General features: G+C 43.1%; 1 protein-coding gene across 9 annotated transcripts in view; it reads left to right on the top strand.

The window, feature by feature from the left end:
- Nucleotides 1-13959, top strand: part of Parp6 (poly(ADP-ribose) polymerase family member 6) — a 40848-nt gene continuing 26889 nt past the window's right edge. For 5 of the 9 annotated variants that reach the window (XR_001872519.2, XR_001872518.2, XM_029565059.1 and 2 more), the window contains exons 1-11: nt 1-95; nt 949-1210; nt 4715-4911; nt 5499-5576; nt 6597-6691; nt 7123-7183; nt 7421-7511; nt 8287-8353; nt 11062-11211; nt 12706-12916; nt 13422-13475. Coding sequence is in view for 7 of the 9 variants with exons in the window: in XM_029565059.1 (XP_029420919.1) it covers nt 4909-4911; nt 5499-5576; nt 6597-6691; nt 7123-7183; nt 7421-7511; nt 8287-8353; nt 11062-11211; nt 12706-12916; nt 13422-13475 (810 nt within the window). In the remaining 2 variants the exon portion in view is untranslated. Of the gene's footprint in view, nt 96-945; nt 1211-4714; nt 4912-5498; nt 5577-6596; nt 6692-7122; nt 7184-7420; nt 7512-8286; nt 8354-11061; nt 11212-12705; nt 12917-13421; nt 13476-13959 lie in introns of those variants that run through there. The other 4 variants (XM_029565057.1, XM_029565058.1, XM_017798986.2 and 1 more) reach the window with 4 other exon arrangements.

Raw genomic sequence — 13959 nt, 5'->3', positions numbered from 1 at the left:
GCCCCGCCTGCGGCCGAGGGACGCGGTGAGGGGCGCCGCCGGGCTGGACAGGCGTCGCTCGGGTCTGGCGGCTGGCGGCGCAGGGCCGCCACAGGGTGCGTCCCGGGGTGACAGGTGCTGGGAGTCTCTGGGGGAGTTTGGAGGCGAGGCCGCGGGCCCTGCCCTGCCCTGCGAGCGCGGGTGGCCGAGGGGCTTCGCGACGTGCCCGGGTCCTCGCCCTCCGCGAGGTACCGAGTTGGCACTGGCCGGCGGCGCCCGCCCCTCCGCTTCGCTTTGTTCAGTGGCCTCGTACTTCCAAGGCAGCTGGAGTGGGTTACCTTCTCCCAGTAGGAGTTGAGATCAGAGGCTTCCCTAGCTGGGTAGGCGTCCAGTGGTCACTCCGAAAAGTGCCTCTGCATCTTTGTGATCCAGACTTGTTTACGTTTGGCCTAATCTCATAAAAATACGTAAAACATTTTATGCGAGCTGCCATCACCCAAAATAAACACCAAGCCTGACACACGCACTTCTCTGGGCACTCTTATACAGTCTGTTTTGGGCAGTTTCTCTTGAAAGGTTCGAGCTCCCACCTGCTCCCCTCGCCCCTTAATTCATTAACAACTTTCTTACTACCTCATCACGTGAAAATTAGATCTATTTAGGTCCTATCAAATGTTCTAGCTCCGAGGTACTGCTAACCTTATACAAGTTGTATGATTTCTCTAAGCCTGAGTATTGTATGTGTAACATGAAAGCTTTGAACTGGGTCATCCTTTAGCCCTCCGCCTTTTAATGCCTCTGAATTCCATGTCCCTTATACGCTCCACCTCTTACATCTCTCTCTCTGAAGGAAGGGCATTTAGTGTGGAGGTTCAAGTCTTTCACTAAAGCAGCCTGCTTTGAAAAGCTGGTAATTTCAGAACTGTCTCTTCCTTGGAAAAACTGACATTTTTCTCCTTGTGATAGCAGCAACAGCAAGCAAGCAGCAGCAACCCTTGGAGAGATGCTAAGTTTTGCTTGACTTCTACAGTGACAAATACCTTGAAGAAGTTGGTACTTCTGGCCTATGCTGCCATCATCCTACCACTCCCCAAGACAACCCAGGCTGGACAGGAGTGCCTCCCTCTTTTTTCCTCTTTGGTCATTCATATCAGTATTTGACTGTTTATTTCCAAATTTAACAAACCCCACCCCCAGATCTTCATATTTTGCTTCTTAGCTGCTCTTGAAGGTGAATGAAATCATGGTTTTATTTATTTATTTATTTATTTATTTATTTTTATGTGTTTGAGTTTTGCCTGCATGTATCCTAAGTGGACCTGTGCATGCAATGCCTGTGGAGGCCAGAAGAGGGCGTTGGGACTATTGTTAGTCTCCATTTAGGTGTTGGGAACTGAACCCTGATGTTTTGCAAGAGCAATCAATGCTCTTAACTGCTGAGCGGTCTCTTCACCCCTAAGTCTTGGTTTTAAAGAGCATTTTTGTGTGATTTTTGTTGATGTGCGAAAGTGTTTAAGTTCTTGTATTTATCTCCCATTTGGCATAGGTACACAACTGAGGGTTCGTTGAGTAATTCAGTAAATAGTTATAAAGGACTGAGAGCAATGAGTGCTTACAGAGCTTACATGCTGATAGGCAGTAAATATGTTAGGGTGGTGAGTGCTGTTGAGAAGAAAATAATGTGAAGGGATATATAGACAGTGCTAGTGTGGGCAGTGCTATTTTATATAGGATAGTCAGGGTGACCTTTGACCAGAGTGTGGATATCTGAAAAGCATAAAAAGGGAGAAGAGTAGAGACAAAGGCTGTGTAGTGAAACTGTGTTTATTGTGTTTCAAGAACACCAAGGAGACAAGAGTAATCGTCCTGCTAACATTTAGAATTTATTTTCTAGGGAAACCATTTGTACGAGTAGCCTTTGAATTTTTTTGTTGTTGTTTTTTTTGTTTTTTTTTGAGACAGGGTCTCCCTGTAGCCCCAGCTGTCCTGGAACTCACTATGTAGACCAGGCTGACCTTGAACTCACAGAGATCCGCCTGCCTCTGCCTCCCAAGTGCTGGGATTAAAGGTGTGCGCCACCACGCCCAGCAATTTTTTTGTTTTTATAATCACAGAATTTTCCAACTATACACTAAAAAGTAGGGAGTATAAAAAATGCTTATGTACATTACTTCATCAGTAATCAACATTTTGCAAAATGTATTTCATGTATTTTCCCACTTTATTTGGTGCTGAAGTAGAATTTATTTATTTTATTTATTTATTTTTTTTGGTCTTTTTGAGACAGAGTCTCCCTGTAGCCCCAGCTGTCCTGGAACTCACTGTGTAGACCAGGCTGGCCTTGAGCTCACAGAGATCCGCCTGCTTCTGCCTCCCAGTGCTGGGATTAAAGGCGTGCACCACCACGCCTGGCCATAGTAGAGCTTTTTAAAAAATATTTTATTATTTTCATTTTATGTGAATGAGTCTATTGCCTACAAGTGTGTAAGTGCACCCGCGTTGTGCAGTGCCCGAGGAGGTCAGAAGAAGGCATCGAATTCCCCTGAAACTGGAGTTATGGACGGTTGTTAGCCACCATGTGGGTGCTAGGAATCGAACCCGGGTCCTCTGCAAGAGCAGTCAGTGCTCTTAACCACTGAGCCATCTCTCTAGCCCCATAGTAGAGCTTTTAACAGATTTAATACTTAGGACTAATCCATATGAGATTAAATTAATTGGTAAAGGGGTAGGGCTGTGTGCAGGTCTGTGTTGAAAGCTCTCCTGGCAATAGTAATATATAACCATGTTTGTGAGGCACCAATCTAGAGAGTAGCACAAAGTTTTTTGAGCCTGCTGTTAGGGTAGCTTTGTCAGTCATCCTCTGCCATTAAAGCCTTCATAATTTGACAGCTGAGTCCATCCAGTCCCGTGTCATTCTCCTCCTGCCCCCATATGTGGCAGCTTCAGTGGAGATAGAAATTGCCTTGATATAGAATGGAAATCTTCAGGGTTAGAAGCAAGGGAGTGAGGGGAAAGTTAGGAGCTAGTGTTTTTCTGAGCACATGTTGGGTCATTTTAAATTTTTTTGGAGGGTAGGTTCCAAGAGGACCCCAGAACGTTATTTTGGCCGTGACATCTCACTATATTTACCAGAGCATCTTCACTGTTGTTGAGAACTTTGTAGATTAGGTATGGTTGTTATCTAGTGGCTTCTAATAACATTGTTTTGACTTTAAAAAATACTTATTTATATGTTTGTGTATATTTGTGTTTGTATGCACACATGTGTACAAGTGCTCACGGAGACCAGAAGAGAGGGTATTGGATTCCTGGAGCTGGAGTTACAGGTGATTGTGCTCCACCTGGTATGGGTGCTGGAAACTGAACTCAGGTCCTCTGCAAGAGCAGCAAGCACTTTTAACTGCTAAGCCATTTCTCCAGTCAGCTTGAATTTGTTTTTGAGACAGGATCTTCATAGTAGTCCAGACTGGCATCAAACTTGTGATCCTGAACTCCCTGAACTTCCCCCTCCCCTCCCCCTAGCACTGAGATTATAGATGTGCACCACCAAGGCCAGCTAATGATAGTTTTTTGTTATGTTCTATTTATTTTATTTCTATTTTTTTGTATGAGTGTTTTTCTTGCATTTCTATGTGCATCCTTGTCATGCAGTGCCCATCGTACCCAGAAGAGGGCGTCAGATCCCTTGGAACTGGAGTTTTGAATAGTTGTTAGCCACCATCTGGGTGCTGGGAACTGAATCCAGGTCTTCTGCAAGAGTAGCCAGTGCTCTTAACTGATGGGCCATCTCTCCAGCCCCAGTATTGATGTTTTAGAAGCAATAGTTGGGGGCTAGGAGGCAGGCTTAGTGGATACAGTGTCTGCCATGCAAGTATGAGGACCAGAGTTTGGAATCCCAGAGCGCACATGAATGCAGGGTGGGGGTGGTAGCCTGCCTGTAATTCCAGCTCTTGAGAAGGCAGGGATGGGGTCTTCTGAGCAAGCTGGCTAGCTAAATTAGCCTGAATCATGGAGATCTAGATTTAGCTGAGAGACCAATAAGTTGGAGAGTGATCAAGAAAGACTCCTAATGTCAGCCTTCAGTCTCCACACGTTTGTGCACATGTACCTGCACATACACTTTTCCCACACATGAGAAGATTCACACACACACCACATACATGTGAAAAAAAAAGAAGTGATAATGGCCTAATAAGGAAAACTAGGAATAGAGTCTGGAAAGAATGTAGTTCTGTTTTTTGTTTTTGTTTTTTGGGGGGAGAGTTGTTTGTTTTGTTTTGTATTTTGAGACAAGGTCTCTCAGTAACCCCAGCTGACCTGGAACTTGCTTTGTAGACTTAGAGATCTGCCTGCCTCTGCTTCCCAAGTGGTGGGATTAAAGTGTGTGCCACACTCCTGGCCCTTGGTTCTGGTTTTTAATGCTGGTGAGGGTTGGTACTGTGTAAACTGTTCAGAATGAACTGATTTAGACAGAATAATATAAGCAGCTGGTCCTGCTACTGTTATTTTTGACTTTGGGGCTCTTGTAGCCTTATGGACTAGAACGGATACTATACTCCAATAGCAACTCTTGAGTTTGAATGGAACAGAAGTATCTTACATTTGTAGAGTGCTTTCAGGGTTGATTTAAAAACTACAAAAAGTGCTTATGTATATGCATGCAAGTATGTCTCTTGTGTATATGACACCCAGTTAGTAAATGGTGATGAAACCAACTTTTACCTACTTTCCACAGGACAGTGACTTGTTACCACCTCAGCAGCATAGCCTGCCATCCCCAGCAGATCTCCAGTTGCCTATGATACCACCCCGTCCTTTGTTTCACCTTGTGGTCTCCTAAATGCTCATCTCGTTAGCCTGGGTTTATTTGGTGGTATGGAGGGATGCTGCCTAGCACTGACCTGAGAGTGTGTATGACCCACTGACCCAATGGTGAGAACTGATTCCCCACATCTCCCAATTAATCATCCAACAGATAGATAAGACAAAGAGCAGACCTCACCTTGTCCTGGTATTTCCCTTCTTGCACTTTTGGAAGTATTTAAAATATGCCTATTTGAAATTGGAGGAGTGTAGAAACAGTCATATTTGAGTTGTGTGTGTAGGTGGGTTTTCCTGGGAGACTTAAATACTCCTGGAAATAGGAGTGGCGAAAGTTGGGTGTAGTGTTTCACACCTACAAAGCCTGCACTTGGGAGGCTGAGGCAGATGAATTGCTTCAAGTTCCACACCAGCCTGGGCTACAGAGTGAGACCCTGCCTCAAAAACAACAAAAGGAGGGGTGATGAGACAAGAGAGCTTAGGTATGTTTTCTTCTGTTCCACCAAGTCAGAGCTAGGCTATCAATATGATCAGATTCAGGAAGAGACACCTTCCTGAAATGAAAGGTGTAAAAGGATTAAGGCCTCAGTTATTCTGTCATGAGAGACAAAGATCTGCTTCCCATCCTGTTGTCCCACTCTATTCCCTGAGATAACAGGAGCCTAACAAAGGATTGTATCCTCATTTTTTATCACTAGGACATCAAAGGCCAGTTCTGGAATGATGATGATTCAGAAGGAGATAATGAGTCAGAGGAATTTCTCTATGGAGTTCAGGTAAGACTGCCCACCCCCAAAACTTAGTGTTGGATGGTTCAGATTTTGTATGCTGGATACAGCAGAGATGAAATGAGAGTATAATGGTATGATCTGATAGCAATCTTGCCAGCTGATTGAGTGTCCTTCCTCATGGCCTGGGACTTGTGCTTATCCCACAGCAAACTACATCCTCTACATGAGGACTACCCATGTGTTAGTTAGAAATAATTATTTTCTTTCTTTCATTAGCTAATGAGAGTCATTTTATTCATTAAGATCAAGGGTTGTTTGTTTTTGGGGGTTTTTTTGTTTTGTTTTTTTTTGGCTTTTTGATACCGGATCTCCCTGTAGCCACAGCAGACCTGGAACTCCCTATGGAGAGCAGGCTGGCCTCAATCTAACAGAGATCCACCTGCCTCTGCCTCCCAAGTGCTAGAATTAAAGGCATGTGCCACCACACCTGGCTCGGGATCAAGTTTTAAAAGACTCTTAGAGATTGCTTACTATCATTGCTATGCATAGCACAATTCTGAGCAAAACTGTTAGATTCCCAGGATGCTCTTAGATAGAACTCTTCTGAGTTTTCATAGACGGCAAAGTCTGAGAGAAACAGCTGGAGATTGAGCTCCTCAAGCATAGCCTGAATTTGGTCTGTTGAAACTTTTAAGAGTGGCATGTAAGAGATTTGCCCAATGAAATTGGTAGCTAGGGTTACCACCAATAACCTGTACTGCTGCAGTTTGGTTTACCCTGTTCCTCCTCTCTCTCTCTCTCTCTCTCTCTCTCTCTAGGATGACTTGTCTCCGCTTGGCTGCACTGACAGTGTCTGCTCGAAGTACTGTTACCTTCCCAGAGTTTCCCCTCTCCCCTCTCTCCCTCCCCCTCCCTCCCCCTTCCCCTCTCTTTCTCTCCTTCCCTCCCTCCTTCTCTCCCTCTTCCTCCCTCCTGTCTTCCTTCCCTCCCTCTCTCCCTCCTTCCTTCCCCTTTGTCTATCTCTATCTACCTCCACTACCTCCAACATTTTTACTGCTCTATCAGGGGAGCTGTGCAGCTGACCTGTATAGACACCCACAGCTTGATGCAGACATTGAAGCCGTGAAGGAGATCTACAGTGAGAACTCCGTGTCCATCAGGTGGGACTCTGCTTCAGGGGTGGCAGGAGAGCAAGGTGCTCCTTTCTGAATTGTTTAAAAAAAAAAAACCTAGGGGATTTTTCTTCTGATGGTGTGATCAGCTGATAAATTTATGAGCTTAATGATAAAGGTTGCTCAGAATACTTAAATGTGGCTAACAAGAGGGTATAGGAAGTAAAACTACTTTTCTTAGAAGTTCCCTCTTATCTTAAACCCTAGTAAACCTATAATTTGACCTTTGAGCTAAAAAGGGTTTTTCTCTGGAAAGGGCTCTGATCATGTAAGTGGCTTGATGCTTAACTAAGATCTTAAGTACTAGACTACCTTCCACCCTTTCCCCTGTCCCCAGACTCAGTCCTTCCTTCACCTTGTCTCTCTTCCCTTCTTTCTCCCTTAATGAGTCTCACCTGTGGTTGCCTGTATTTCTGTAGAGAATATGGAACTATCGATGACGTGGACATTGACCTCCACATCAACATCAGCTTCCTCGATGTAAGTGGTGCTAGTACCTGCCAACAACATGTGTAGCTGGACTTGTGGATTTTGTCATGTAGGCCAGGAGTTTTGTTCCTGAGTGCTGTGTTTGGAGCATATATTCTTCATCCCTGTCTTTCCTAGACCATCAATAGACAGTGGTGTGTACTGTCATGTGCATGTGTGTATTGTAGAGGGAGACTTCTAGTCCATGACTCTATTGTGAAGTGGAAACTATTTCCCTTATTCTTTTAGGAGGAAGTATCTACAGCTTGGAAGGTCCTCCGAACAGAACCCATTGTGTTGAGGCTGAGGTTTTCTCTCTCCCAGTACCTTGATGGACCAGGTAAAGGCAGTGCCTTTGGACAAATGGGTAATTTGGGTGTGGTCTGATCCAAAGCCCTAAGTTAACTGAAGTAGAACTAAAATTAGAAATAAGATCCTTGAGTTTAACCTATGTTTTTAGTTTTTTGTCCATGGTGTCTTCATCCCCAGTCATCTGATAACCATCCCCTAAGAGGCCTTCTTGGTTAGTGAGATTGTTTTCTCCAGTTTGAAGATATTTGTTCCCTCACTCCAATTCAACTTCCTACTTGAAGATATTTGAAATTGATTAAATAACTTCTAAGCCGGGCATGGTGGTGCACGCCTTTAATCCCAGCTCTCGGGAGGCAGAGGCAGGTGGGTCTCTGTGAGTTCAAGGCCAGCCTGGTCTACATAGTGAGTTCCAGGACAGCTTGGGCTACAGGGAGACCCTGTCTCAAAAAGACCAAAAATAAATAAATAACTTCTAGATTCTTCTTCTGTCCAAAGTTTTCGTCATCCACCACACAGGCATGTCCAACCTTCTGACATTTTGACAGAACAGTGTCGTCTAAAAACTAAACCATTGAATTACCAAAAAAAAAAGAAAAATGAAAAAATTTCTTCTTTTTAAGTAAGTTTACTTTTTTATATTTAACTGCATTCCTAATATTCTTGGCTGCAAGTTGGACATGCCTGGGAGCATCTAGCAGCTGCTATATTTAGAGTCCATAGAAGCTATTCTACTGAAGTGTGTCTTTGCACTTTATAGAGGTCAGAGAGATGTGCATATTAGGAACTTTCTCTTCTCTTTGCAGAACCATCAATTGAGGTTTTCCAACCATCAAATAAGGAAGGGTTTGGGCTGGGTCTTCAGTTGAAAAAGTAAGAACTTTGTTCTTTTTTGGTCATGGGCATATTAGGGAAAGATAGCTACATGTACATGTAGTACATGTAGCTGTGACATTACTGTGACAAAATTTCTGAGTTATTCAACTTACAAGGAAGAAAGATTTATTTTAGCTCATAGTTTAGAGTTTTCAGTCTATGGTTACAAACTCTTACATTTAGTATTTGGCAGCACACAGTACAGTATAGTAGAAGCATGTGGTAGAAGAGTTGTTTAGCTTGTAGTGTGGCAGGCAAACAATATCCCCTGGAAGGGCATGTTTCTGATGAGCTAACTTCCTTCCACTAAGGCCCTCCTAAATGTCCCACCATTTTCCAGTAGTGCCACAGGCCAGAGACTAGGCCTTTAGCACATTGATCTTTGGGGGACATTGAAGGTTCAAAGTATAGCAACAAATGTGAATAGACAAGCAAAGCTTTAAATGGAATGTTTCCTTCCAAAGATGTCTTTCTGCCAGGTGTGGTGGTACACACCTTTAATCCCAGGAGGCAGGTGGATCTCTGAGATCAAGGCCAGCCTGGTCTACATCATGAGTTCCAGGCCAGCTGGGGCTTTGGGAGCACAGAGGAAGGAGTGGCCCAGTCTAGAGGCAGTGGAGAGCTATGAGTGAAAGAATAAAAGGAAGATGATTAGTGGTTTATAGCATGGCCAAGAACTATCCATATAGACAGACTCTAAGAGTGGATAACACTTGCAGGGATTTAGTTAAACAAGATGTGTGTGGGGAAATACAGTGGTTACATTTTGATGGTAAAGTGCAGGAGGAAAGTGATAGAAATAAAAGTGTGAGAAGTAGGTTCAGATCTAGGAAGATTGCAAGTTTTTGTCCTTTAGGCAGTGGGATCATTGAAAGATTTTTTTATTACATTTTTATTTATTTACTTATTTAGTGTGTGCGGGCGTGTGTGTGTGTGTGTGTGTGTGTGTGCGCGCGCACGCATGCACATGTGTGCATTTACACATGTGTCATGGTGCAGATGTGGAAGTCAGAGGTCAAGTTGGGGGAGTTGGTTCTCCTTCTACCATGTGGGTCCCTGGGATTGAGCTCAGGTCATCAGGCTTGACAGCACATGCCTTTACCTGCTGAGCCATCTCAGTAGCCTCCATTGAAAGGTTTTAAGCAAAGAAAGGACATGGTCAGATTAAGTTTTAGAAAACCATTCTGGTCGCATACAAAAGACTAGAACTAAGTTAGTAGGCTTCTCTAAACTTTCTAGATATGAGGTGCTGAAGGCCTGAACTAAAGTGTGACTGTAGGTCACAGGATATAAAATCAGTACAACGTGACCAGTTTGGGTATATTGAATGTCATTAGAGTCAACAGGCACATGCCTTTAATCCCAGCACTTGGGAGGCAGAGGCAGGTGGAGCTCTGTGAGTTCAAGGCCAGCCTGGTCTACAGTAAGTTTCAGGTCAGCTGGGGCTACAGGGAGACCCTGCCTCAAAAAAAAAAAAAAAAAAACCCTGAAAAATTGCTCCTTATAGCCCATACGTCTAGGTAAATTGTTAAACCACCAATAGGGATATAAGAAGAGCAGGTTTCTAAGATGTGAATTTTAGACATGTTGAAAAGCAACTTTGGAATATGCAAGATGCTTACACAGTATATGAACTTGATTCTTGTAGGAGAGCTCAGATAAGCATCAGTACAGGTGGGACCTGTTACCACCTATAGATACAAGATGGCTAAAGGAGAGCATGATAAAAGTGAAAAGAAAGTAGAATCAAGGGCAAAAAATCTTTTAGCACTCCAAAAACCAGGAGGAGGGTGGACAGAAGAAGATGACGCAATAAAGCTAGGTCCAAGAAGATGAGAAGGAGAATGATGTCTAGAAGACAGTGGAATCTGGACCTACTAAAAGATGGGATGTAGCTCCTGGGGTAGAGTACTTGCCTATCTGAGATGCAGAAAATTGGAATTTGTATTGACTTTGGGACAGGAACTGATGGAGAGGGGATGATTGATCAGGGTCCCTAAGGAGACAAGGGGCTGAGATAGAGCACAAATGGGGAATTCATTCTTAAATAGGAAGGTCATCTTGTCTCTAGGGAGTGAGGGATGGAGATAAAGGTTGAAGAAGTGCATTTTGTATTAGGATTGGAACTGACACCTGAAGAAGAGAGATTATTAATTACAGATGAAGTTTAAAGTTTGAAGAATCAGATGAGGGTTTATTATAACAGCTTACAGTAATGCTACAAAGAATTGGTCAAGGACAAGTGAAATCATTGACAGGCCAGGTTACAAGGTGGATACCATAAATTTGGGTGTATAATTTTTCACCTGGAACTATCGGTTCCTATCATGTCCATAGTCACTTCACTATTTACAAAGCAGAAGGTGGTATTCACTTCTGTCTTTCTACCTGTGTTCTGTTCTCAGTATAATTATCCATGGCAGTAAATCTCAAGGTTCCCAGACTGTAAAGATCCACCTTTGATATCTCCAGACTCTTTTTGGTCAATTAGTGTAGGTAATACTAGTAAGTGTTTGCCCCTAGGATGAAGAAGGTGTTTTGGGACAGTATGTTTCCATGTGCTAATGTCATATCAAGGGAACCTCTAACCATGCATTCTACCACAACTAGCTTTGCAGTCCTTAGGTCTTAATTTTAGATTTGTTACCTCTCTTAGTCCTACTCTTCTGCCTGTTCTTGCCTAAGCCCTTTCTTTTTGATCTCAGGATCTTGGGTATGTTTACATCCCAACAATGGAAACATCTGAGCAACGATTTCTTGAAGACCCAGCAGGAAAAGAGGCACAGTTGGTTCAAGGCAAGTGGTACCATCAAGAAGTTCCGAGCTGGCCTCAGCATCTTCTCACCCATCCCCAAGTAAGTAGTTCCCTAGAATCGATATCATATACAGATACTCATCTTGTCACCTTCTTGAATACCTAAATTAATTCTGTCTTTTCCCTGTGTCCTCTTAAATTCTGTACTTAACACTCACATAGTCCTGGTCCCCTTTGTATCCTTACCCTTCTATTGTTTGTAACTCATCTCTTATCTAGAATACAATACCCAATTCATGGTCTGTGTTTGGAGACATGTATGCTATTTTTTCATCTTTTTAAAAATAACTATTATTTTTATTTTATGTGTATTTTTATTTTATGCTTGCATGTACTTAAGTGCACCCATGTCATACAGTGCCCACGGAGGTCAGAAGAGGGCATCAGATCCCATGGAACTGGAGTTACGCATGGTTGTTAGCCACCATGTGGGTGCTGGGAATTGAACCTGGGTCCCCTGCAAGAGCAGTCAGTGCTTGTAATCGCTGAGCCATCTCTCTAGCCCCTATTTTTCCATCTTATCAGATTTCATCCTTATTCCTTGTCATAAAGAGGCAGAGGAATAGACACTAACTCTTTGCTCTCATGCAAGGATATATTGATTATCTAGGTTCAGGAAATAAATATTGCTCCATTACTGATCCTAGTTCTACTTTTTTTTTTTTTGGTCTTTTTGAGACAAGGTCTCCCTGTAGCCCCAGCTGTCCTGGAACTCACTATGTAAACCAGGCTGGCCTTGAACTCACAGAGATCCGCCTGCCTCTGCCTCCGGAGTGCTGGGATTAAAGGCGTGCGCCACCATGCCCAGCTTAGTTCTACATTTTTACTCCTTAGTGCCTTTTGATCTTCCAAAAGGCAGACACAAAGCTAGATTTGTACTGTTCAAGGCACCACTATTGATGATTGCAAAGTCACCATTAGGCAAGATTTAGGATGCAACTGCTTCTTGCCTAGCATAATGTTGAACACAGAATTTCTTTCTCTCACAACAAAAAAATGACTGTATCTTCTTCAAGGGATCCTTCTGTACCCAGTCTCGATGCTATAATGACTGAGGCTCTGTCTCTGCCTCCCTTCCATGTCCCAGTCTGAACAATGTACACAAAATGATATAAAAATCAATTATGGGGGCTGGAGAGATGGCTCAGTGGTTAAGAACACTGACTGTTCTTGCAGAAGACCAGGGTTGAAATCCCAGCACCCACATGGCAGCTAAAAACTGTCCATAACTCCAGTTCTAGGGGATCCAACGGCCTCTTCTGACCTCTGTGGGCATTGCACGACACGGGTGCACTTACCTTTATGCAGGCAAAACACGTGTACACATAAAATAAAAATAATAAAATATTTTTAAAAATCAGTTATGTGATTTACTCTTTTGGGGGGAGGGTGCAGGGGAGATATTGTTTAAGATACAATAGAATATCCATCAGATTTGTGTTCTTTGATCTATGATGTTCTGATCTCTAATTCTTTTCTAGAGCTCATAATGAATTCCCAATTTTATTACTTTTTTTTAACTCTTTCTCACCAGGTCTCCCAGTTTCCCTATCATACAAGACTCCATGCTGAAAGGCAAACTGGGTGTACCAGAGCTTCGAGTTGGGCGCCTTATGAACCGTTCCATTTCTTGCACTATGAAGAACCCCAAAGTAGAGGTGTTTGGCTATCCTCCCAGTCCCCAGGCAGGTCTCCTGTGCCCCCAGCACGTGGGCCTCCCTCCCCAAGCACGGACCTCTCCTTTGGTACATGGGCTGGGGATGGTTTGACTTGGGCATGAAAAGGATGGGGGCAGGAAGGGTTGGAAATGTAGGGAAATAACTTCAAAATGTGGTGTGGGTGTAGCTCTCCAGTCAAACTTGGACATATACCATGAATGTATAGAACAGGACAGCTTTAGTTATTAAAAGCTTATATCTAAAATGACATATTTGTCTGGTAGTAGAGAGCATAAAGCAAAGCCTGGAGATGGGCATCCTGTATGAGTCTATTAGGTGATGGTTAGTACTTGGTAATCAGCTGCCATACCACCCTATTCCAGCCTCTTGGAAGAGGGTTAAGGGTAGGTGAACACTTTTCTAGACCACCTGGTGAAAATGTCTACAGACGTGTCCAGCTTTGGGCATACTTAAGTTGATCTGAGCTAGGGCTTAACTGTTTGAAGAGAATTGTGGGTGGTGGGTACGAGTGAGGCATGTTTGGGACACACTTAACAGGAAACCCATGGGGTCTATCTTGTACTTTTACCAGGTCAGTGGGCATTGCAAGAACATCCCCACTCTGGAGTATGGATTCCTTGTCCAGGTAATCAAGACCAGAGTTTTCCTCCAAAGCACCTCCCTATTGCTTATCCATCTGACTACCTAAGAGCTCCCTGCTCCTGAGCCAGTTATTTCCTGAGTTGACTTGCTCCCAGAAGTATATTAAGTGTTGAGTAGATAGACAGTATAGATCCCACCCTCAAGAAGATCATAGCATTATTAAAAACACGAGCCACCTAGGAGCAGGTGCAAATAAGGAATTACCTATTTTTTTTTAATTATTTAATAACCACATGATTAGAAGCATTTCATTACAGCATTAATATTCAATAACAATTTCCAGAGCAAAGATGCATCTCTTTCAAAATTGGCTGTAAATTTTTAGGTTCACAGTTGAATTAATACCATTATAAAATTTTGAACTCAGTATAAACCCTCTAAGACATAAAATTGAATGAGGTTTTAACCTTTAAGAAAGATCTCCATTTCATTTGAAGATATACTGTTTCATATAGAAAAACTCATTT

This window comes from Nannospalax galili, unplaced genomic scaffold (genome assembly GCF_000622305.1).
Source record: "Nannospalax galili isolate Female #2095 unplaced genomic scaffold, S.galili_v1.0 scaffold54, whole genome shotgun sequence".
Lineage (NCBI taxonomy): Eukaryota > Metazoa > Chordata > Mammalia > Rodentia > Spalacidae > Nannospalax > Nannospalax galili.
Note: the sequence above shows the minus strand (reverse complement) of the source record. Positions and strands in the feature narration are given on the sequence as shown.